This window comes from Pan paniscus, chromosome 19 (genome assembly GCF_029289425.2).
Source record: "Pan paniscus chromosome 19, NHGRI_mPanPan1-v2.0_pri, whole genome shotgun sequence".
Taxonomy (NCBI): Eukaryota; Metazoa; Chordata; class Mammalia; order Primates; family Hominidae; genus Pan; species Pan paniscus.
In genome coordinates this window covers 26199014-26223422 of record NC_073268.2, presented here as the reverse complement: position 1 = coordinate 26223422, position 24409 = coordinate 26199014, and the positions used below count along the sequence as shown (strand labels likewise).

Genomic DNA, 24409 nt, shown 5'->3' with positions numbered 1-24409 from the left:
CGTAGTGCAGATATATTTTTGCCTGTGCTGCTCAACTGTTTTTTTCTTTCTGATACTGAAAATAATATTAATATTCCTGTTGATAAGACTTTGTAAGATGTTAGGGAGCTGATAATGGAGGGGGGTGGGAATCCTTCAAAGGCAATTTCTTAGGCACTTGCAAGGGCTTGGGGGAGGGGGAGGCAGTTGTGATGACCTCAGAAATACTCACTTTTTATTAATGCTAAATATGTTAGAAAGAAATGATAGCATTCAGCATTTTATTCTTCTTAATCTATTAAGCTGTGTAACTCCCTGCCCCAAACCACTGAAAAGAAAAGTAACCTTCAGGCCAGGCGCGGTGGCTCACGCCTGTAATCCCAACACTTTGGGAGGCTGAGGCGGGCGGATCACCTAAGGTCAGGAGTTCAAGACCAGCCTGGCCAACATGGTGAAACCCCGTCTCTATCAAAAATTAGCCGGGCATGGTGGCACGTGCATGTAATCCCAGCTACTTGGGAGGCTGAGGCACGAGAATTGCTTGAACCCAGGAGGCTGAGGCTGCAGTGAGCCAAGATTGTGCCACTGCACTCCAGCCTGTGTGAGAGAGTGAGACTCTGTCTCAAAATAGAAAAAAAAAGAAAAGTAACCTTCAGAGATTCTTAGAAGAGTTGCTCATTCACACCCACGCCCTTGCCCAAGGCTGGCCCACTTAGAGCGAAACTTAACTTTTGTCTGGATGGGAAGAGAAGTAAGTCTACCCCAAGGTTGCCATGTTGAAGAGTGAGAGGTCCAAGTGATTCTGTGCATTGAAACCAAGACACCCCACCCAGAACACTTCTTCCCTCCCTCAGCCCAAACCAAAGGCTGGGGTTCTCATCTCCAAGTGGCTGTTCTCCAACTTTCCCAAGCCGCTTGCATTCCCCAGACTGGGCTACTGTGGCGGTTAGGTTAGATTTGAAGACGGGGCCCAGGCTGGGTATGAACGGGTGCAGCCCTCTTCTCCTCTTCCCCCCCACATCTCTCATGAGAGAGGTAGTGGCATTTCCTTCTCAGGGAGCTTCAATGGGAAAGGTCTCGAAAGCTTCAGGAGGAGCAGAATACCAATGCAGCGGGATGGCTGTAACGATCTCACCGTCTCCTAACCTCAGTCCCTTTTTTGAGAGTGAATGGTGGAGGGTGGGAAGGGACCCAGATTTGTAGATCTCTTTGTCTGGGGGAGGGGAAGGATGTGGTTTGCAGAGCGGAAGCAGAGTTTGGAAACGCATGAGAGCAGAGCTTCGTGTGTTCCCACCCTCAGTGAGGAGGTGTGAGTGGGTGAGCATGTGGAGTTGGGTGTTCCCACCCTCAGTGAGGAGGTGTGAGTGGGGGTGCATATAGAGGCAGTGCCTGCTGTGGGGTCACAACTGGTGCATGCCAGCGCCAAAGGGACCTGTCTTTAGGGGTCATTTCAGCCAGCTCCTCCCATCACAGATGACAGCTCCAAGCCTAGAAGGGGCTCAGTGACAGGGCCAGGACAAGCCCTCAGGACTGTGGCCTCCTGGCCCTTGGTTCCCCTGCCCCACGGCATGGTCTCCACGTGGCTGGCTGGCTGGCTGTCCCTGTGTGTGTGTGACACACGGTGTGAGTGCAGGGCTGTGCCCGGGGTGGGAGGGTGTCTATGTGGCACTGACTGTCTTAGCTCAGAGCTGGTGGATCCTCTCCATGGACAATGACACTTTAAGGATTGTCTTGGTTTGTTTTTCCTATTTGTGGGGTATTTTCCCCCTCAGGCTCCTGGGTCTGCTGCTGCCTCAAGGTGTCCTGACCTTGAGGCTGATGAGGGGACCCCTGCCTGTTTCCCCCATACTGAGTTCTAGGGAGGTGCTCACCCCAGACTCTTAGGAAGGGTCTAGAGAAATGAGAGGAGCCCAAGCCAGGGGCCAGCTCTGAGAAAGGGTAACCTCCACGCTTCTCTCTCCCAAATTGGAAATGAAGACAGGTTTTCAAAGGCACAGGCTCCCCCTGCCAGCTTCTAGGATCTTCCTTGGTGTGCAATGGGCCAGTTAGGGGTAGGCAGCTTGCACCCAGTTCTCCTTTATCTCAACTTATTTTCCTGGGGAGAGGTGCCTAGAGGGATTGAGGTAACTTCAACTGGGAATTCCAAGGAAGGTGGGCAAGTAGCCTTGGCTCTCTCCCGCCATGTCCATCAGGATTGAGAGTGTGTCTAGCTCCCGACCACTTTGTCTTGACCTACTGAAAAGTTGGGAACTGAGGGGTGCCTTCATTCCCCTTTGTTCACTTTCTCCAGCTCAACTTGGGACTTGGGTGGTGGGACTGGAGACCTCACCCCTGCTCCCGTCCCGCCCCCTTTCTATCCCAACCTGTTTCCATGTAGCAGACCCTTCCTAGGGAGCAGGGAGGGGAAGCCACAGATTGCAAACCCAGGGGCTCCTTTTTCATTCTTTCTAAAACCTTGATATCCTCAGCCCAAAGGCGATGCCCCCCTGCCACCTCCAAGCCTGGAATTGTGCATAACCCGGATCTTGTATCTTTGTATAACGGATGTTATTTGTACGAAGGGCAGTTCGTAAACAGCACTTGTTCTTTTAATAAAAGAATGTTTTGCAAAAAAAAAAAAAAAAAAAATCCGAAGAGCCCCTGCGTAGTCTCGCTTTATGGAAGGGGACAGGAGGTGGGTGCCAACTGCGGGAGGGTAGGAGGGCGTGGGCTGCGGCCCTTCTGTCGGCCCTCAGCGGCAGAGAGCGCACAGACGCTCAGCACACCCGGGCCCACCACGCAGGGTGCATCAGTCCGTGGGCCCCGGCCGTCGGGACCCTGACCCGTCCCGAGGTGACGCGACGCCCGCGCGCTTGCTCCCAGAAGCGCGGCCTAGGCTCGGCCAGCAACAGCGACTCCTGGGAGGGTCCTGCGCCCTCGGGGGTGCCCCAGGCGCCGAGGCTGCGCGCGGGGCGTTCCACTGCCAGGCCCGCCCGGCAGGGGGCGCCGGGACCGACCGCTCACGCCCGGCGCGCTGAGGAGGCCGCTGGGCCGGCGCCGTGGTCGGGCTTCCGTACCCCGCCCGCCCCTGGCCTCCGCCCTCGCAGAACGCCGCGGCGTCTTCCGGGGCCTGGCGGGCCGGGGACCGAGGGGGCGGGGAGGTGACCCGGCGGGGGCGGAGCCAGCGGGCGGGCGCGGCGCGGCGCGGGAGGCGACCATGCGCGGCGTGGGGGCGATCCTGCGGCAGGCGGCGCGTGGCGCCCGGGTGAGCACCCCCGCCCTGCACCAGCCCCCGTCCCGAACCCCAGCCGGGCTCCTGCCAGCCCCGACTCCAGCCCCGGCCCGGCCGAGCATCCCGGAGCTCCCGGCCCGTCCCGCCGGTGTCTGGCTTGCCTCAGCTCACAGGCTTTTCCCGAGCGCCAGTCCCTGCCAGGACCTCCGCAGCCAGCACCTTCTCTTGCGACCTTTTTCTTACCCTCTCATTCCTCCCTCGCCCCTTCAGCCCTGTCACCTCCTCCTTCCTAGATGGCCTCCCGTGTCCTTCCCTTTCCACTGATTTTATTTTTCCGTTTCCAAACCACCGTCTTGTGATGCCTGCCATGCTTGCGTACCTTGCAGGACCTGAACCCGCGGCGGGACATCTCCTCCTGGCTGGTAAGTCCCCCCATCCTCCCCTCCTCCTCGCACAAGACCCCCAGGCACGGAGATCTCAAAGGCAGAAACAGGAAATGGAGCTAGGAAGAGTACAGCCGTATTCCCTGGAGTTAGCCCGTGGCTCTCAGGGAGGTGGGGCGGACCAGAGGGCACTGGGCAGGGCGCCAGTCTTCTGTACTGAGGACAGCAGCACCTAATGAACCAAGCCCCAGTGTGGGTGGCCCTGCCGTAGGCTGGAAGGATCCCAGCCCGCCTTCCCTAGCACGCAGGTGGGAGCCAGCGTTTGAGGGAAGGCAGCTGGACCCTGAAACCTGAGGGCCTGCATGGCTTTGAAATCTCCTCCCTGTCCAAAGCTCACGGTCCTATGGTGTCCTGGGGAACGGTCTTGTTGGGTGGCATCAGATCAGCCTCTTGTAGAGGAAACCTGCCACACACACAGGCCAGTGGGAAACTAGGAAGGGTCGCAGGCCGGACGGTGCTTCCAGGGCTTGAGCTAACCCTGAGCCCCTCATCTTCCCTGGCCACAGGCCCGGTGGTTCCCTAGAACCCCAGCCAGGTCCGTGGTGGCCCTGAAGACCCCCATCAAGGTGGAGCTGGTGGCAGGGAAAACCTACAGGTGGTGTGTGTGTGGCCGCAGCAAGAAGCAGGTGAGACCCCTGTCTGCCTTCCTACTGATACCTCTGGCTAGGAACAGCCTGGTGTCTCCAGTGAGTTCCCACCCAGGATGATCTTATTCTTCCCACACATACCTGAGGGACACCAAGGGGGCTTGGGAACAAAAGGCCAGTGCCACCAGCGACCTTAAGCTCACTGCATCTACTCCTTGCAATGAAGCCAGAGAGACAGAAACTCAGTCACGCAGCCAGCCTGGTGTGGCCAGGCTTCCAGTGGGCTCTTCTGGAGCTGTTTGTTTCTCAGAGGTGCACTGCATGGCGAAGCTCACCTGGCCCTTCCCTGTCTCCTTCCAGGAAGCACCTGGGCCACAGATTCCCAGGCCTTGAACCCCGAAAGCCTACAGCACCTGGTATTTCCTGGCGGTCTTCCATCCAAGTACTAACCAGGCCTGACCCTGCTTAGCTTCCGAGATCAGATGAGATTGGGCGCATTCAGGGTGGTATGGCCATAGACACATTGGGAAGAGATTCTGCTCAGGCTCTCCTGCCTCCAAAGCCTCCCAGCCTTCCCCTGTGCCCCTCTCTACTCTTCTTCCAGAAAACTCTTCCTTCTCAGTTTATGGGACTTCCTGGCCGCTTGCCACAGTTTGCTGTCTTCTCAGCTTCACTGCCTGCCCCACTTGCTTCCCCTTCTGCCCAGGAGCCTTTCATCCCAGCAGGAACCTGCCCATATTGTTTGCCTCCCTGGCCCCTTTCCTTCCTGAGCAGAGCTCTGACTGGTATTCCTTCAAGCTATGTGGCATGGTGTCAGCAGCCCAGGGTCCTTGAGTCCCACTTAGGTCCATGCACCTCAAGCCCTCTAAGACAAGTTGCTGGTTTCTATTTGCACGCTTCTCTCATCTCCTTTCCATCCCACCCTAACTCCAATGTCAAGAGGCCTTGGTTCAGCCAGGCGAGGTGGCTCACCTGTAATCCCAGCACTTTGCGAGGCCAAGGCAGGAGGCTCTTTTGAGTCCAGGAGTTCAAGAACAGTCTGGGCAACAAAGTTGAGACCCCGCTTCTACAAATGCCTCTACCCCCACCAAAGACTAGCATGGAGGCAGGCCTGTGTTCCCAGCCATACTGGAGGCTGAGGAAGGAGGACCACTTGACCCCAGGAGGTTGAGGCTACAGTGAGCCGTGTTTGCATCACTGCACTCCAGCCTGGGCAACAGAGTGAGACCCTGTCAAAAAAAAAGGCCTTGGCACCAGCTCTGCCTTCAGCTAGCAAGGCATGTCACCTCTCTGGGCCTGTTTCCATTACCCAGTCTCTGCTTGAGCGGCTTCTGGGATGGGGAGTACACTTCTGTGCCAGCCAGCCAGTTTGCTATGGGGCATCCCCTCCTCCTTGTAACCTTCACTCCCTGTCACGTGCCCAGTTATTCCCTGGAGCCAAACAAAATTGCTACCACAGTGTACTCTCCAGCCCAAAGAAGTTTTAACCCAGGAACATGGGAAGTAAATGAATTTCATGATCCAGTGGAGACTCAGAGACACACACACACACACACTCTCTCTCTCTCTCTCTCTCTATTAGTGTCCTGGCCCTCTGGGTGTCCCAGAGACTAATGCTATAAAGATTCTGTAAATACTTACCAGACACTTACTATAGGCAAAGTGCATCACGATCATTATTTTATTTCCTCATACAACTCTACTCTTATCACCCCCACATTACAGATAAGAGAGGTCACTCAGTGAGCCTTGGCAGTCTTGCTCTGGAGCCTGTACCGTAACCACTGTGCTCCACTCCCCCTGAGCTCCTGCAGCCTGCCCTGCCTTGCCCCAGCAGGTGGGGTCAGGTCTTTGACTCCTGTCTTTCCCCCACCAGCCCTTCTGTGACGGCTCCCACTTCTTCCAACGCACTGGCCTATCTCCACTCAAGTTCAAGGCCCAAGAGACCCGCATGGTGGCACTCTGTACCTGCAAGGCCACTCAGAGGCCCCCGTACTGCGATGGCACCCACAGGAGTGAGCGCGTGCAGAAGGCAGAAGTGGGCTCCCCACTCTGAGGGGGCTGCTGCTGTCCAGCCACAGGTGGCCTTGGCTCCAGGCCTCTGACAGGCACCCCCTTCTGTGGGAAAGGAAACAGGTGCTGAGCCCAAGAGATTCTGGTACCCACTGCTGGCTCATGAAGGAAGAATTATTCCTTATAACCTAAAAGTCTCCAGTCTGGGGCAGGCGGGAGTGGGCCCTGGTTCAATGTTTGCTGATGGGGAAGACGGCAAAAACAAGCCTGCCCAACCAGACTGGTAGTCCTGCAGTCACTGCTATGAGGCCCACGTGCTGCCTCCTGCTCCAGATTTTAACCTCTCTGTGGGCTGGGGGCACCTGACCAGCCACAGGAGAGGGCAGTTCAGATTCATTCTGTATGGGGTCCCCAAGCCAGGCTAAACCCAGAGATGAGAGGCACCCTTCCCTTCTTCCCTCCACCCCAAAGAACTACATGCTCCAGAAAGTATGCAGCATTTATTACAAAGCCAAGAGATACAGATGTCCCAGGGCAAAGGAGGGTACAGTCACAGGACCTCAGACACAGGACAAGGTGCAAACACAGACAAGCCCATCAGGGGGCTCCCAACCCCACACACCTAGGCTATGATGGAATCTCGAGTCTCGACTCCTGACTCCTCTCAGATCTATGCACACTTGAGGAAATCTCGGTGGGCAGCGACCTGCCAGGGTCTGTCCCTAAGGAGGTGGTCTGCTGACCTCTCAAGGGGTGGGGGTGGGGTCAGAGCTTACAGGTTTCTGTCTTCTTGTGCTTTTAGATGCAGTTGCTCTGTCCTGACCAGGTGACCGGGCCTCAGCTGGGGGTGGAGGGGCAATTGGAAGGCTGTTTGCCTCTGGCAAAGTCTGGGATCTGTGCTTGTGTGAGGTTAACCCACCCCCACTTCCACTCTAGGCCCCAGGTGAGACTCCACCACCAGTCCTGCTAGTGAGGGTTCCCCGGTGAGGGTAAGGTCGGTGGGGGTGCAGCGCTTCACAATGCTAAAGCCTTAGCCCTCCTCCAAGGGCTGAGACCTCTCAGGGCCTGAATCTTCTTTTCCACAAGATAAATGATGCAAAGGCCACACACACAGGAAAAAAAAAAAAAAAAGGCAGAACTATCTATTCTTTGCACAAAGTTTCCACTGCAAGAGGAGGAGGTGATGCAGGTGCCACCTCCACCCTGCACTTGCTCCTCAGAACCAGGGAAAAACTGCATTTGTAAAAGGCACTGTTCTTAGCAATTTCTGGACATTCAACAATGCGGGGGGCGGCCACTGGTCAGAGGCAGGACAGCAGCCAAGATGGGGAGAGAAACGGGGAGAGAAAGAAACAATTCTGACTCCTATATGCAGCCAGTTGGAATCATGCCTAAAGCTTTGGGTCTGAAGGGGCCCCCAACACACCACCTGCCTTGGGAAACAGCGAGGACGGTGCAGAGCTTTATTGAGACTCCAGTGGCCCATCCAGTTCATCTCCAGGCACCCCCAAAAACAGCAAATTACACAAGACCCCCCCCAAAAATGAACACCATTTTCCACACATACACACACACATAAAGTTTGTTTCCTGTGGCATTTAAATTAATCTGGTTGGTCCATAGAAAATAAGTATGTATATTTGGTTTTTCCTATGTACATATATATATAGATTTATTTATAAAACCCGCCCCCCACCCCCAAGGTGGGAAGAGCTGGGGAAAGTAGAAGAGGTGGAAAAAAGGGCCCAGAAAAAGTGGAAGGAGTGGAGAGGCTTGGCTGGAAGAAGGGAGAGGGTCCCTGGCCTCAAGTTAAGGGGGGCACGGGAGCGCCGTTGACAGTCATCTTGCGCCCCCTGCTGGTGGAGGATGGTGTCTGCAGGCAGTTCGAGCTACCCCCGTTGGCAGCTGTGGTGGCCCCACTGGCTGTCGAAGGGGGAGTGGGGGAGGTAGGGTGGGTGGCTGGAGGCCCATGGGAACTGGGAGAGCCATGGGATGGGGTGGCTGGGCTGGGCAGGGAGGAAGAGGTGGCTGGCAGGGTGGCAGGGCTGGGAGCCTTGTCGCTGACTGACTCACACTCGGACGCCCCGCTGGTGTTGGTGCCCTCGGAGGGGGTGGGCACCGTGGCTAGGGTGAGCCGCTTGCAGGCTGGCTGGACACGGTACTTGAGGGGGAGAGGCCCGTTCTGCGGGGAGAGTGGGGAGGAGAGACACAGGGAAGGGGAAGATATCAGGAGACAGAGTCCAACTAAAGGGCCACCAGCTCCACCCCACAGTGTCCAAACTCGAAAAAAGGGATGGGATGGGGCCTTGGAGAGGAGAGAGACAAGGATACAGGGTGCATGAAGACCCAGAGAGGGAAAAGGTCTAAGAGCAGAGACTCCGTCAGAGAGGAGACGGGAGAGAGGGAGGCAAACACACGTTAGCTGCCAGCACCTATTTCTGCCCCCAAATCGGGGGACACCATCTGCCCAAGGAGCCTTGTCTCCTGAGCGGAAAGTCATCCGCAAGAGATGGCCCAGAGGCTGACCTGCTGTAGCAAGCCACCCTGGACATGCAGCTCATGGGACAAGGGACAGACTGTCTCTGATTACAGAAGGGTGGCCCATGTGGCCACAGACCTATGCCAGACCCTGCGGGAGTCTGCTCCCTGCCCGCCCCACTCGCTGGCTCACCCGCCGCCAGGGGTAGATGTAGGCGATGTCCATGAGGGTGTAGTATTCCTTCAGTGGCTCGTCCTCGTACAGAACCTCCACCTGGGGGAGGGAAGCGGAGGACACCATGACCCTGGCCAGCTCGGGGCTCCAGGCTGGGAATGTGGGGGACTGGGAGGCGGGGCAATGGGAAGGGTGGATTTACAGATGGTCCCTTATTTCTCTGGGGTTTCACTGTGGATTTGACTTCCCTGTCAGAGTTGTTCCAACATAACTCCTGACCACCAGGCAGGAAGGGTTCCAGAGAAGATTCCCCTATTGTTAGCAGCCCCTGGTCCCACCATGCACACAGCTGTCTGGGTCTCCTATCTCTGGCAGGTCTCCCAGAGGAGCTGAAAAGGCTCAGGGGGATCTCCTGGAACTCTGGCTCTCACCCCCAGCTGCAAAATGGAATCACCCAGGGAGCTTTAAAAAACACCAATGTGGCCGGGTGCGGTGGCTCACGCCTGTAATCCCAGCACTTTGGGAGGCCAAGGCGGGCAGATCACAAGGTCAGGAGATCGAGACCATCCTGGCTAACATGGTGAAACCCCGTCTCTACTAAAAATACAAAAAATTAGCTGGGTGTGGTGGCGGGCGTCTGTAGTCCCAGCTACTCGGGAGGCTGAGGCAGGAGAATGGCGTGAACCCGGGAGGCGGAGCTTGCAGTGAGCAGAGATAGTGCCCCTGAACTCCAGCCTGGGCGACAGAGCGAGACTCCGTCTCAAAAAAAACAAAACAAAACAAAAAACAAACACCAATGCCTAGGCCAAGTGCGGTGGATCAAGCCTATAATCCCAGAGCTTTGGGAGGCCGAGAGTTCAAGACCAGCCAAACCAACATGGAGAAACCCCGTCTCTACTAAAAAAACAGAATTAGCCGGGTGTGGTGCCACATGCCTATATCCCAGCTACTCGGGAGGCTAAGGTGGGAGAATCGCTTGAGCCCGGGGGGGTCAGCAGAGGTTGCGGTGAGCCAAGATCCTGCCATTGCACTCCAGCCTGGGCAACAAGAGCAAGACTCTGTCTCAAAAAACAAACAAACAAAAAACCAAAAACCCACCAATGCCTGGCTAGGTGCGGTGGCTCACACCTGTAATCCCAGAGCTTTGGGAGGCTAAAGCGGGTGGGTCACTTGAGGCCGGGAGTTGGAGACCAGCCTGGCCAACATGGTGAAACCCTGTCTATACTAAAAGTACAAAAATTAGCCACGTGTGGTGGCATGTACCTGTAGTCCCAGCTACTTGGGAGGCTGAGGCACAAGAATCACTTTAAACCAGGAGGCGGAGGTTGCAGTGAGCCAAGATGATGCCACTGCACTCCAGCCTGCGTGACAAAGGGGGGAAAAAAAAAGCAAAAACAAAAAATCAATGCCTGCATCTTACCCCCAGAAATTCTGACTTAACTGGTAAGATGTGAGTTAACTCATGAGATTTAACAGGCAACAGTTTAGGATCCACTGTCCTAGAGTGTGATCCATGGACCTTCAGTACCTGGGAGCTTGTTAGAAATATGGAATCTGGCCGGGTGCCGTGGCTCATGCCTGTAATCCCAGCACTTTGGGAGGCCAAGGTGGGGTGGATCACGAGGTCAGGAGTTTAAGACCAGCCTGGCCAACATGGTGAAACCCTGTCTCTACTAAAACTACAAAAATTAGCCAGGTGTGGTGGCAGGCGTCTGTAATCCCAGCTACTCGGGAGGCTGAGGCAGGAGAATCGCTTGAATCCGGTAGGCGGAGGTTGCAGTGAGCCAAGATTGCTCCACTGCACTCCAGCCTGGTGACAGAGCAAGACTCCATCTCAAAAAAAAAAAAAAAAAAAAAAAAAGGAAATATGGAATCTACTAAATCAGAATCTGCATTTTAACAAGATCTCCAGGGGACACATATACATTCAAGCTTGAAAAGCTATGTCCTGGAGCTCCGTTGGAATTTCAGACTAGCCTTCCCACAGCCAACCAGCCCGAGGAGGCCCTGCGTTTTTTGCCCTCACCTCTGCCACAGTTCTGAGTGTGCAACATGCACACATACACACCATCTTGGTCCCATGCACCACTGCACACTGACTTCAACACCCCTAGACTGCCCCAATCTTGGTTTCAACCACCCTTCTGTTAACGCATGGGCTCAGTTAACCACGCAAGCCCTGGGTGACACCTAGCCAGCTCTGACCAATGGCTGGGCTGCACAGACTGTCTGACACACCCATACTCAGACACTCATTTTTTGAAAGGCCCAGGGACCCACCTTGTACTTGCTGGGCACATCCATCTTGTTGCGGAGAAACTTGGCAAGATGCATGACAGTCATGGCTGCTGGGCATCGCAGGAAGCGCACCCCTGTCTGCTGGGGCACAGGCACCCATGGTAGGGGATCCACCCCAGGCCACTCCCTCCCAGCCCACATTCCAGTCCTGGGCAGGCCCCAGCACTCACTTTCTCTTTGTCCCCATCCCCATTCTCCAGGGGGCCCTTCTTCTCGTCCCGGTCCCTGGGGACGGAGAAAGAATGAAGCTAGGAAGACCCAGGAAGAACCAGGAGACCCAGGAGGATGATCCCTCAATGGACACATCCAGAGAGGGTCCTGGGTGGGAGAAGGGGTGACCCAGACTAGGAACCCAGAAGGGGCCAGCCTGGGCCAGACTTGCCTGGCACCTTCGTAGAATTCGATGGAGAGGCTGACAATCTCATCATCACTCAGAGTCCCCTTCTCCTGCTCCAAGACCTCGCCGCGGTCCTCATTGGAGCCGTTGGGGACTGCAGAAGGAGAGAGCTCTCGGGTTGGCGGAGGATGTAGGAAGGGAGCCCACCAAGGACCCAGAGATCATGAACTCAGCCAGGTGAGCCCGGCCACCTTCTGGGGAGGTGTGCGCGGAGGAGGTCAGAGGGTGAGTGGTAGCGCTACACACCTACATGGTCCCAGGCAAGACTGTGCACACACAAACAGACGCGAGCACACTCACCCTCCGTCAGGGGGTACGCTGCATAGAAATCCCGCCGCCGTTTCATCTCATCTGGAAGAAGGCAGCAGGATGAGGACAGGGCCATGGGTTGGGAAATGGGGTCAGTGGAGGAGGAATGGAGTGCAGATACCTTTAAAAAGCCCAGGGACCAATTTGTAGACAATGTCTTGAAGTGTTTTGTCAGACCTGGGGAAAAATGGACAGGGCTTATCAGCAATGCGCTCTCCAGAGCGCTCTGACCTCGCCCTGCTCTCCCAGCCAGGGGACCCCTCTTCCCACCCCCTTCCTGAGACCGGTGCCCAGGCATTAGGATCCCTGTGGGTCTGGTCTTTGCCCCTCTAGTATGCCTCACCCTGTGATGAGCCAAATGTAACCCCAAGGTCGGGGAGTAGCCCAGGTCCACACCCCATGCTTCTCCCACACCTGCCGCCTTGGCTGAAGGAAGCACGGAGCGTGGGAGGGATGCGGGAGGCTGACCCAGAGGATCACGGGGACAGGAGGTGCGGTGCCAAGCCCACCTGATGCTCAGCAGCGGCCGGGTTTTATGGACCTGCACGTCACACATGGGGCAGTATTTGTTGGTCTCCAGGTAGCGCACGATGCAGGTTTTGCAGACTTGGGGGTGTGGAGAGAGAGAGGAGAGTCAGAGCCAACTTCCAACTCCAGGACCAGCCTCCCCGCCCTCTGCTCAGACTCAGATATCCCTCCTTCTCCACCCTGTCCCTGCTCCGAGGCCCAATGTGGCGATGTGTGTTCTGCACGTGTGGTACCTGTCCTTGTGCACTGTTGAGGGAAGCTGGATCTTGTGTGAGACAGGCCAGTGTCACGTACAATGCAGAAGGTTAGCCCTGAGTCCCAAGCTCCCCGATGGAGTGGGGGACAAAAGCCAGCGTGTTCAAGATGCCTCTGAGTCCCACCCCCCTGCTGCCAAGCCCACAGTGCAAACAAGGGGTGTCTGCGTCTTCAGGGCATAAAATTTCAGCCATTTCAAGAAAGAACTGAGATTTCAGATGTGAGTCCTTGAAATGAACTTCTGGGCTGATGCCCCGCGCCCAGTCGCCCCTGCGAGGTAGGCCCTCTGTGACCTAAGGATTCCCAGCAGACACGTGGGCGCGTTGGCTCTTTAGGGCAGGGGTTTGCGTGCTACCTTCCTCAGGCCGTGCCCGCCCCAATCTGGGCACAGAGGCTGCCCACCCTGAGCAGCTCCCCTCCCCCCAACTCACAGGAATGCAGGCACTCCACGATAGTGGTGGCGTCGATGAAGTACCCCCCGCAGAGGGCACACATGAGGTGGGGGTTCAGCTCTGTGATTTTGATCCGTGTAGTCCGATGCATGATTCCGGGGTCGGGGGTGGGGGGACTGGGGAGCGTTGCCCTGGGAAACGGAAGTGGAATCAGAAACCCAGAGTTGGCCGGGCGCGGTGGTTCACGCCTGTAATCCCAGCACTTTGGGAGGCCAAGATGGGCGGATCATGAGGTCAAGAGATTGAGACCATCCTGACAAACATGGTGAAACCCCATCTCTACTAAAAATACGGAAAATCAGCCAGGCATGGTGGTGGGCACCTGTAGTCCCAGCTGCTTGGGAGGCTGAGGCAGGAGAATGTCGTGAACCCGGGAGGCGGAGCTTGCAGTGAGCCGAGATCATGCCACTGCACTCCAGCCTGGGCGACAGAGCGAGACTCTGTCTCAAAAAAGAAAAAAAAAAAAGAAACCCAGAGCCTCGGCAGCCCCTCTTACGCTTCACTCCACACCTCCCCCCCCCAGCACATCTCTCCCTGAGCCCAAGACCCTTCTCTGCCTTCAGGGTGGGCGGGGGGTGTACATGTGGCTGGTTCTTTCTGGCCACCTCTGAGAGTTCATTGGGTGCCCAGGCTCTGGAGAGTCACACAGCCTTGAGCAACAAGGTTAGGCTTCCTCTGAGAAGCAGGAGGAAAGACTGAAGTTAGGCCACAGGATGTACTGCCCAACTCCCCAGAGAATGTGAGGAGGCAGGAAAATGGAAGAGAAGAGGGTTTTTAAAACTCTTTCCAATCCCAGGTCGGGCACAGTGGCTCATGTCTGTAATCCCAGCATTTTGGGAGGCTGTGGCAGGAGGATCCTCCTGCCTCACGCGATCCCTTGAGTCTGGGTGGTCGAGGCTACAGTGAGCCGTGATTATGCCACTGCACTCAAGCCTGGGCGACAGAGCGAGACTCTGTCTAAAAAAGAAAAACAAAAACAAAACTCTCCAACCCCAATCCGTATTCACTCACATGGTCCACATTTAAAGCATCCTAGGAACTAGGAGGAAACTTAGATAAAGCAGCCACTGGCCTGAAACTTCAAGGAATAGAAGAAGGGAAAAATAAGTTATCCTTACTCCCTCAACCCCTCCACCCAGGTGCAGGGCCTCAGACTTGATCCTTCCACTACGTCCCAGCCTCCTATCTACTCCATCCATTCACTCCTCCTCCAGGAAGGCTTCCCTGGAAACACCATGGACACAGGCTACCCTAAGTTAGAAGGCCGCAGCCATCAGTTGTGCTTCTGGCTCTGCATCCAGCCTAAGCTTTGGAGCACCTCCCTCCTCTAAAGTCTGCCAAATATAGGCTGCTCCCAGAAAATCCACCATATGCTAATCATTTGGCTTCCAGGCCTGAGACTCAGGCAGGGAACAGAGAGGGTCCTTACATGCCTGAAGTTGGGAACGTGCAGCTCCAGCCCTAGCCCTGGACTCAAAGAGTTTAGGCAAAAAGGCTATACCCCTGCCACAGGAATCCCTCCCAGTGCCCCTGATGGACAGCCCCCTGCATGAGTGCTCCCTGTCCACAAGCACACAGGGTCCAGGAACCCCCCTTTCATACACAATGCAGGAATTCCCCCCACATGGTCACTGTCTCCTGCCTGGTGACACAGTCTCCCACTGTCTCCTGCCCTGGTGACGCCTCTGCCACCTGTTCACAGGCTGTCCAGTGACAAACCACAGGCTCTCACAGATGCCTGCCAAAGCTGGGCAGAAAGTGCTCTGTCCCCAGACCGCCTGCTCGACACCAGCCAGGCCCAGGCAGGGTCCAGAGAGGTGAAAAGTCCGGCTCTGGATTGGCCACCGTGCTTCCTTCTTGGTAAAGAAATCAAACCAAACCTGCACCTGGAAGGGACAGCCCCTCCCTCCTCTTTCCCAGAGTAAAAGCCCAGGGGTGGGGCTTGGGAGGGTGGCCAAGCCCCAACACCTCCTTTACAACATACTCACACCCTTCTCTCCTTTCCAGAAAGATTTCTAAAGCCACCACACTGAGTTTTCTAGGACAAGAAATTCACAGCCAGGATCAGCAGTTTCTATAGAGACCCCAGGATGAGTCTGGCCAGGACCCAGACAGCCAACAGAGGCTCAGGGAACCTGGCCAGAGACTGAAAGAGATGCAGAGACACAAAGGCCACATGTGGGAGAGACACCAGGTTACAGGGCAGACAGAGGGGCACAAGCCAGTCCTACAGCAAGCCCAGAGACATGGCGGAGAGGTGGCGGCCCCGGAGATCTGAGAAGGGAGAGGGGTTCCCACCCCACGCAGGGTGGCCTCGGCCAGCCCTCCCTGCATGGGTCCCCCCTTTGCAATTACGCAGAAAGCTGCTGGATACTCCACTGTTTGGTCGTTTCCATAGTAACCCTGTCCCTGGCAAGATGCCCAAATATTATTACAACCATCCAGAGGAGAGAACAATCCAAGTGGCTGTCTCTCTGAGCGTGTGTAATATCCATCCTGTGTACGTGCCGTCTGGGCCTCCAAAGGTACTTCCTGTGACTGCCTGTCAGTCATATGTGTGTCCAGATGCATCTATGTGTGTGTGCAGAGCCACCAACAAACATGCTGATGCTGAGCTCTGATAATGCCTGGGGTCTCTGTTGCTGGGGTAAATCGCATGCCCTCATCTATCTCCCGTTCACCCTCATATACACGTGCACGCGTACACACACATACACACATAGGCTCCGCACACTTCACATCACGCCCGAGCCACCTCATTCACACACTCGCTGTGTTTTCAAAGCAGACACTTGCTCTTTTTTTTTTTTTTTTTTTTTTTTGAGATAGTCTTGCTCTGTTGCCCAGGCTGAAGTAGAGTGGTGCGATCTCGGCTCACTGCAGCCTCCGCCTCCCGGGTTCAAGTGATTCTTGTGCCTCAGCCTTCTGAGTAGCTGGAATCACAGGTGCATGCCACCACACTGGCTAATTTTTTTTTTTTTTTTTTTTTAAACAGAGATGGGGTTTCACCATGTCAGCCAGCCTTGAACTCCTGGCCTCAAGTGATCTGCCCGCCTCCACCTCCCAAAGTGTTGGGATTACAGGTGTGAGCCACCACACCCGGCTGACACTTGCTCTTAAGAACCCCACAGCCAAGAGCCCCACACTGCGAATGGCTGTACCCCTCACCCAATCACTTCCCCGAGCATTTCTGAGAATTCAGCCCCAGCCTGTTCCTCTGGACCCTTTCTAGACACGAGGCCCAAGGTGGTGCTGACTGAATGAAACGCTGCTCCTTCTCCAGTTTAAGAAAATAAGCCCCTTGCCACACTCCCTGCTCCCCTCATTCCATCCCCACAGGTTCTGACTGTTACCTCTGGGGCTGGGGGTGGGGAGAAGCACTGATTGGCTCCTCACCTGATTGCCATGGTTACCTGCAGGGCCCTGCCAGCAGGTGCCAAGAGCAATGTAAACAGGAGCTCTGACTCCCTAGAGCACCCTCTCCCCATCTCCCCACCCCAGGAGGCCCCAGGCCGCGAATTCCTGACACCCAGTTCCTCCCCCGCTGCACTGGCTGGTGTGCTGTGGGAAGGTGAGGGAAAAGGGGTGATGGGTGACTGGAAATCCAGCTGTCATTACTTTGAGGAAGAGGCTGGGAGATGGGAAGAACTCGAGGGAGAAAGAGTGGGAGACACAGATCCCAAGAAACAGAAAGGGGAGGCCAAGCACCATTGGAAGTGGCCTCTGCAGAGCTCAGGTGCTTTAACAGGTCAGTCCCAACTGTGTGTCCACCCCTCCCTGGACTTGAGCACTGCTTCCACCTCTAACACCACTTTTCCCCAAGCAGAAGCCAAGCCCTTCAGTGTCTTCTGCCATTGTCTTTGCAAGGGTGTGTGTGACCCTTAGGCGGCCCACGTTCTGGGCCCTGAGGCCCTGGGTCTGGCTATTGCTACTGTGGCAGGAAGGGAGCTTGCTCAGCACCCAGCATCCAACCCCGACCCCTCTTTGCCATTCAAGCCTGGCACTTGTCTTTCCCAATCCTTAAAGACCCCTGCTAAGAAAACACCACCATCTCTTTCTCTCTCTCTCTCTTTTTTTTCTTTTTGAGACGGAGTCTCGCTCTGTCTCCTAGGCTGGAGTGCAGTGGCAAGATATCGGCTCACTGCAACCTCCGCCTCCTGGATTGAAGCGATTCTCCTGCCTCAACCTCCCAAGTAGCTGGGAATACAGGCGTGTGCCACCACACCTGGCTAATTTTTGTATTTTTAGTAGAGACAGGGTTTCACCATGTTGGCCAGGCTGGTTTCCAACTCCTGGCCTCAAGTGATCTGCCCGCCTCGGCCTCCCAAACTGCTGGGATTACAGGCACGAGCCACCACACCCAGACCCATCTCTCCATTTTAACCAGTGTCTTTCTGGAAGCCACCCTGCAATTTAGGCCTCTCTCACTTCTTCATGGTCCCCTGTGGAAACAGTGGGTCTCCCAGCCCCAAGGCCCCTGTGCTTCTCTGATGCCATAGCTCTCTCTGCTGTCCCTGCCTCCAAATGAAATCAGCCCCACTCCCTCACTAGAATGTCTCCAGGTCTTGGCAAAAGTCACTCAAGGTCACATCCAGATGTCTAGAACTGCAGAGGTGAAAGGGCTTTTAGAAAGCACCTTGTTCAGCTGGGCGTGGTGGCTCACACCTGTAATCCCAACACTTTGGGAGGCCAAGGCGGATGGATCATGAGGTCAGGAGTTCAAAACCAGGCTGGCAAAGATAGTGAAACCCCATCTCTACTAAAAATACATGGTGGCTCACGTCCGTAATCCCAGCACTTCGGGAGGCCAAGACGGGCGGATCATGAGGTCAGGAGATCGAGACCATCCTGGCTAACATGGTGAAACCCCGTCTCTACTAAAAATACAAAACATTAGTTGGGTGTGGTGGCACGCGCCTCTAGTCCCAGCTACTCGGGAGGCTGAGGCAGGAGAATCGCTTGAACCCAGGAGGCAGAGGTTGCAGTGAGCCGAGATCGCGCCACTGCACTCCAGCCTGGGCAACAGAGCGAGACTCTGTCTCAAACAAGCAAACAAAAATACAAAAATTAGCGCAGCATGGTGGCAGGCGCCTGTAATCCCAGCTACTCAGGAGGCTGAGCCAGAGAATTGCTTGAACCTGGGAGGCAGAGGTTGCAGTGAGTGGAGATCGTGCCACTGCACTCCAAGCTGGGCCACAGAGTGAAACTCCATCTCAAAAAAAGAGAAAAAGAAAAAGAAGCACCTGTTCAATCCTTTCATTTTACAGATGAGCACACTCAGATGTGACTTGTCTAAGGTCACAAAGCAAAGCAGTGGCAGTCCTGCGACAAGAAAGTGCCTGACTCCCACCCCAGTGCTTTTAACATCCTGGCACCTGGCCAGGCTCCTCACTCATCTAAAGCAGTAATGCCCGGCTTCATCCCAGCAGGTGGGAGGGGAAAAGAGCAGCTCCCTGGAGTGGCGGGAAAACCACTCAGTGGGCCGCCGTCTGGGAGGGAGTCAGTCTGGCCCAAACATGACCATCAGCATGGACTCCTGCCTTGAGGCAGGAAGAGGAGGCACATGTTAATCGCCTTACCCCACTTCCTACACATAGGGAAACAGAGGCTGCAGGGAAGCACAGCCAGCCAGAGTACAGCATCAAGACTCAGACCAGGGGTTTTATGACTCTGTTCCTCTCCCAGCTTCGTGGGTCCAACTGCGCAAGCCCCTTGTATTTGTGTTTGGGGCCGTGAAGGTCTGCCTAGGGACACTGTGAACCTCCCAACTTTCCCCAATCCTTGACAATGGCACAAAGATCTGCTCCCCTGTCCCCACCATGCATTGAAAAGGGCCTCCTGAAGCTGGGCTTACTCAACCCTCCCTTCCTCCCTCTCCCACCTCTCAACTCCCTAAGATCAAACAAAGGCAAAACCCCAAAATATACACATTGCCAGATACACACACATACAGCAAGACACACCCCCCTCCACCTCTCACACTCACTACACACAAGGCCAGATAGACACGCCACAACCCTCCCCCACCCTGCGCCACACACACACACAATCACAGCCAGACCAGAGCCAGGCCCACCCTCGCTACATGCAGAAGCCATCCACATCCACCCCCCACCTAGAAGCACACAGCCTGACATCCCTGCCTGGAAACAGACCCTGCAAACACACACTAACCTTTTGTACGACCCTGGTCCACCCAGGGTAAATTATAACATAAGTCTTCCAGCAACAAAAGCAGTTCAGCTTCCAAAGTCCGCTCTGGGGACCAGAGGCTGGAGGGCTGCAGTGGGCATGTGACCTGCACAAAGCTGTACCCTATTCCTGTTCGGGCTCTCTCCATTCCCATGACAACAGCTCCATCAACCAAGATCTCTCAGGCAAGGCCAGGGGCAGCAGAGTCCCCCTTCCTGCCCAACCCCCAAGACTTCAACTTGAACCCTACCTAGCTACACATGGTCTGGATCCTGGGGTTGGTTTCCTGCTTCATTCCAAAGTCAGTTCTAAAGCCTCAATCCCCCAACCCCCAACCAGGGGAGCCGGTGGGAAAACCTTCCCACCAAAAAGCTGCAACAGAGCTGGCTTTATGCTCCCAGTAATAACACCTTGGACCAGAGTGAAGGGGGGAGGGAGGAGAGAAATTAAAGAGTTTCAGGAACAGAAACTGCCAGAGGTCCCAGAGGAGGAGGCATCAGAACAGAGCCGGGAGGGGACAACCAGGAGACAGCCCTCCCCTCGAGACAGACCTCTGGGGAGACTGAGGCAGCATGGGGGACACTGAGGGACAAAGATCTCGGGAAGCGCTGGGTAACACTTCCACAATATTCACTGGCAAATTCACCCGCCTCCATGCCGCCTCCTCCCACCTCAAGCCAACCGGAGCGATTATGGGCAGACAGGGGCAGTGGGGGAGGGCGAGGGGCAGCCCGGGCCCACCGTGGAGACAGGCAGGGGGTGTCTGCTTGCCCGGGGGTCCCACGCCCTCAGAGCTAGCAGCAGGAGGGCGTGCGGAGGGTGGGGTGGCTGGGCGTCCCAGGGGAAAGGGGGCCAGTTTAGCAGACCCCCCTGCTTCCGCTGGCGATGGGAAATATTGCGATAAATTTCCCTCCATCCCCATTCTACCCCCAGCGCCCGGGCTTCCCCGGGAGCCCATGTCCAAGGATCAGGGACCCCAGTTACCGGGTGGCCGCTCCCACCTTCCCTAGAGCCAAACTTTCTGCGGGGCCCCGGGAGGGGTGTTCCGGAGGGAGGCTCTGCTGAGGTGGTTCAGGGAGGGGGCGGGGCGCCGGCGCCGGGACGGGGAGCGGGGACCGGCGGGGGGAGGTGCCCGAGAGGACCCGGACCCCGGCGGGGAAGGGCGCCCTCCCCCGGCCTCGCGGCCGCCCCAAAGCACATCCCCTTCTGCCGGCCCCAAGTCCCCGCGCGTCCACGGCGCCCCTGTGCCCACGGGAGAGCGACCCCTGCCCAGATGGAAAAGGGGGTAGATCGGGCAGAGCAAGAGGCGGCTTTGGCTCGTGGGGAGCGGCGACCCAACCCAGCGCGCATCCCGCAAGCCCTCCCGGTTGCCCCGGACCTTCCCCCTCGCTACCTCGGAACAGGGTCTGCCCGGGGGCTGCTGCACAAAGAGGTGGTGGTCGAGGGAGACGCCAAATCGTTAAGAGGGGGAGCCCGTTTCGGCCATCTTGGAAGAGAGGAAAGGGAAAAAGGGACAGAAAAAAGGGAGAAAGAAAGGCGGACGGGGCAAGCTGGGCTAGGGACTGACGGGGCGCGGGGGGTGCGAAGGCAGGATCGGCTCAGAGCCTCCCCCTCCCATCGGGGCTTGCAAAGAACGGCCGGCCCCCATCCCAATCCCCAGAGGTTACAGGCCAGGAGAGGGAAAGGCAGGGGGAGTCCGCTCCGCTTACCTGGGTTCGGGGTCCGGTGGGTCTCGGGGAGGGGGGGATGGGAGGGAGGGAGGGAAGGGAGGGGAGGGGGGCCGCAGCCGTGTCGCTCGCCCGGGCGGCGGGAGGGGAGAAACCTACGGTAAGAAAGGAGTTTGTGAAAGCGGCTTGGGGTGGGAGGGAGAGAGGGGAGGGGAGGGGACCGAGGGGGGGAGGGGAGGGACCGGAGTGTCGGGGGGAGACAAAATGGCTTTTTTCCTCCAGACAAGAGTAGGTCCCGCCCACCACTCACCCACGTGACCTCATTCCTTCAGGATGCTGGCAGAGACGGGAAGAGGAGGGGGAGGCTGGCGCGGCCGCTCCCCGCCACCGGCTGCCGGGTCCCTAGCCAGGACGAGACCCCTCCCTTCCCATGCGGCCGCCCCGACCCCGGAGGATGGATTCTCTTATGTTACCTTCCGCAGTTAGCCCCCCTCCCTTCAAAATATGGGTTCCCCCCACTGACACTGTGATGCCCATCCCTAACTGGGGCGCCTGGAAAATGGTGAAATGGGGACTGGGCTGAAAGGTGGCTCGTGGTCCTCCACGCCCCGGCCTAGACCAAAGGGCGCGGGGCTCCGGCGGGGGACGCGACGCCTTCAGCCAGGCGTCCGAGCGATTTTCATTCACTCCAAGTGACACTCCCTTAAAATTAATAACTGCATCTGGGAGGGCGAGCGTGTCCTCCCCACTCCCCTTGCCCCCTCGGCGGCAGGGGCGCTGGCCCCGAAAAGCGGCGCACCAGGATCCAGCCTGGGCGCCTGGCAGGGAGCAATTGCGAGAGGGGAGTGGAGGTGCGGGGTGAGGCCGGGTGGGGGGCCTCGCCGCGGGGGGATCGGGTCGCTCTGGCGGAGGCTGCGCCCCCGGCGTGCTCGGGCAGAGAAGAACGGAGGCCCGCTGAGGATGGGAACTCAGGCTCCGGGCCTGGGACACAATAATCCGGCCGAAGGCGAGAGGCCACACTGGACTAGGAAACGAGGCGCCGGGCTGTAAGGTGGGCCCGCGCCTTTTCTCCTGCCTGGCGCTGATTCCCGCATTTTTCGCTCGCGCCCTGCGCTGCGCGCTGCCTGTGCGCCTCCCTGGGCGCGCGGGCGGGAGAGTCGGGCGAGCGCCAAGACGGCTGGGCCCGACTCCCACTGGCGCCCCGGCTCCACCTGGCGCTGGGGCTCCGGTCCGCAGTGGCTCCGGCAGGAGGGAGAGAACGAGGAGGGAGGCTTGGAAACGCCGGGAGTAGCGGTGAGGCTGACGCCGGGGAAGCGAATCGATACTGCGTTACTGAACGCCCGTGGGCCTCATGAGGATGGTCGATTCCCTCATTCGTTATTCACGATTTATTAGGGATGGCGGCCGCGTCTGTCCCTCCAGAGAGCTCGATTATCCATCCGGCCAGCAGCGCCATTAAGCGTACTGACGGTGGGAGGCTCGAGTTAGAAATTAGGAAAGGAATCTTCGCCCAGTTTTGGAGCGCCTGCCTCCTCTTCCCTCGTTGCTCGCAGCCAAGGCAGCCGCGAAGCTGGGGGCCTCGGGTGAATGCTTTCGCCCTCTGGCCGGCGACCAGGAGACCTGCGCACACTGGCCGCCGAGTGACCCCAGCTCTAGCCTGCAGCCACACCAGCGGGACGGGGGCGGGGAGGAAGAGGAAGGGCGGAGAGACTTCCTTCCAGAGGGAGTGGTCCGAGAACCGGCGGGAGAAGGGCCAAGGGAAGATCCGGTCACCTGCTCCGGAGCCTGCAGGCGGAGAGGCGAGTAGTTCACCGGCCCCGGAGGAAAGGGGACGCTCCCACTGTTCCCAGGCAAATGTGTCGCCGGCATCCTGCACTCTGCCGGGGAAGACGCGCATCCACTCGCTCTGCAGGGAGGGGAGCGCGGGAAGGACTCCCAGTCAGCCGCCCCTCTCTGGCTACAAGACCCCGAACAAGAGAAACCTGTAACAGGGGCTCTGCGGAGATCTGGATCCCACCCACCAACCACATGGGCACCTGGGGGGCTGCCCCTCGGGGCATTATCAGCCAGTGGGAAGGGGGGTTGACGTTCCTCTGCGGCCCATGAATCCTGGAGGGCTGCCCGAGGGGCCACCGGGGTCCATCCACTTATTCCTCGGTTGTTAAGCGCCAGACAGGAGAGAACCGCTAGAGAGGAGTGTGCTAAGACCCTATTACCCACTAAAACTCCATTTTCATCTTTTGCGTCCTGGATGACTAGTCTCCACATTCCTGGCCTTTCTGGTTTCTCAGGAGAACCTTCTGACCCAACTCTTCCCACATCGAAAGAGTTTCCTAGTCTTTTGTTCTACTACTAGCCGACATAGAAAGCACCTGTCATGTGCCAGTGTCAAATACTGCGCTAGGAACTGGGAACTCAAGGCACAGGAGCCTGGCTTTTGCGCAGGGCGCTCACAGGCCGGTGGGTGCAAACCCTGAAGGACACACAGCCTGTCCCTTTAGCGCCCATCGCTTCTGGTGTGAGCTCCCGCTAAGGGTGGGTGAGTACTGGGGTGGGCTTCCAGAAGAGGCCTCCTTTGAGCCGAATCTGCAGAGACCAAGTGTCTATGAGAACTGCTTAAGAGTGCTTTGCACATTCTCCTCCACAAAGGTCGAGGCTCCCACTGCGCCTAGGAATGCGCCTCGTCAGACATTAGGCGCCCCTTGATTTTGTGTTTGCATCTCACGCGGTCCTCTAGCTGACAAGTGCATCAGAAGAGTCACAGTGGCTGTCACAAGCCAGAGACTCGCAGAGGACAGGAACGCGGGAAATCTAGGCAATTACCTCCAGCATATACCAAGAGCTATTGCGAGGATCAGATCCCTTTAAAAATGGTGACGAGACAGGAGAGGGCGGCTCCTCTAGAGCTTTCCGGAACGTCTTTACCTCTGTGCCCTTTATACCTTTTATCTCCCCCAAACAAGGTCCTTAGTCAGTTTCTCCTTCTATTTCCCCATCTTCCTCCCCCACCTCCCTGTGTAGTTCTAGGGGGAAAAATGTGTTGTTTTCCTTTTTTTCTGATGCTTCTTATATTAAATGCGTCTATTTTCCCACTCTCCATTGTCTTGAGGTCTTCCCCCACTCACCCTGCCTAGTTCTCTGTCACGTCCCTTCTTTCCCTGTATCACAACAATGTTCTCCCTTTCTCACCTTTGTTTCTCTTCATACTTGTTTCTCTCTCTGTGTCTCTCTCATTCTCTTCCCTTCCAAATGTAGTATTTGGAGACTGTAATATCGATTGAGGCAGACAATAGAAAACTGTCGAACCTCCACTGTAAATTCATTCTTAATCCTATGAAAAAATGCATCCTGAAACGTGTTGCATGCACAGTGAGACAAAAACCTCTGTCTTTAGGTTTCCTGCGATCTAGCTTGGAGGCGGGTTG

The 24409-nt window shown here is 56.7% G+C and overlaps 3 protein-coding genes and 1 pseudogene across 5 annotated transcripts; 2 read left to right on the top strand and 2 right to left on the bottom strand.

Moving 5' to 3' along the window:
• Positions 1-2747: 2747 nt before the first annotated feature.
• Positions 2748-6511, top strand: CISD3 (CDGSH iron sulfur domain 3). The gene is made up of 4 exons (XM_034941986.3): positions 2748-3223; positions 3577-3612; positions 4140-4259; positions 6097-6511. Exons 1-4 carry the CDS (start codon positions 3176-3178, stop codon positions 6274-6276), a joined length of 384 nt encoding a protein of 127 aa, XP_034797877.2. The 5' UTR covers positions 2748-3175; the 3' UTR covers positions 6277-6511.
• Positions 4622-4740, bottom strand: LOC112437607 (5S ribosomal RNA; annotated as a pseudogene).
• A 207-nt stretch (positions 6512-6718) lies between the features above and the next one.
• Positions 6719-22480, bottom strand: PCGF2 (polycomb group ring finger 2). 3 transcript variants are annotated; one of them, XM_063599110.1, is made up of 11 exons: positions 22196-22480; positions 21027-21139; positions 13105-13256; positions 12400-12496; positions 12012-12067; positions 11882-11932; positions 11567-11675; positions 11355-11409; positions 11167-11262; positions 8905-8985; positions 6719-8415 (listed from the first exon to the last, which is right to left on the bottom strand). In XM_063599110.1, exons 3-11 carry the CDS (start codon positions 13214-13216, stop codon positions 8038-8040), a joined length of 1035 nt encoding a protein of 344 aa, XP_063455180.1. In that variant the 5' UTR covers positions 13217-13256; positions 21027-21139; positions 22196-22480; the 3' UTR covers positions 6719-8037. The 3 variants fall into 3 exon arrangements, with proteins under 3 accessions (XP_063455180.1, XP_057156229.1, XP_008960386.1); XM_057300246.2 differs by lacking the exon at positions 22196-22480 and adding an exon at positions 20711-20803 and having other exon boundaries at positions 21027-21597; XM_008962138.4 differs by lacking the exon at positions 22196-22480 and adding an exon at positions 21295-21597.
• Positions 21771-24076, top strand: LOC130540930 (uncharacterized). Its single transcript, XM_057300247.2, has one exon. It carries the CDS (start codon positions 22382-22384, stop codon positions 22970-22972), a length of 591 nt encoding a protein of 196 aa, XP_057156230.1. The 5' UTR covers positions 21771-22381; the 3' UTR covers positions 22973-24076.
• Positions 24077-24409: the final 333 nt, after the last annotated feature.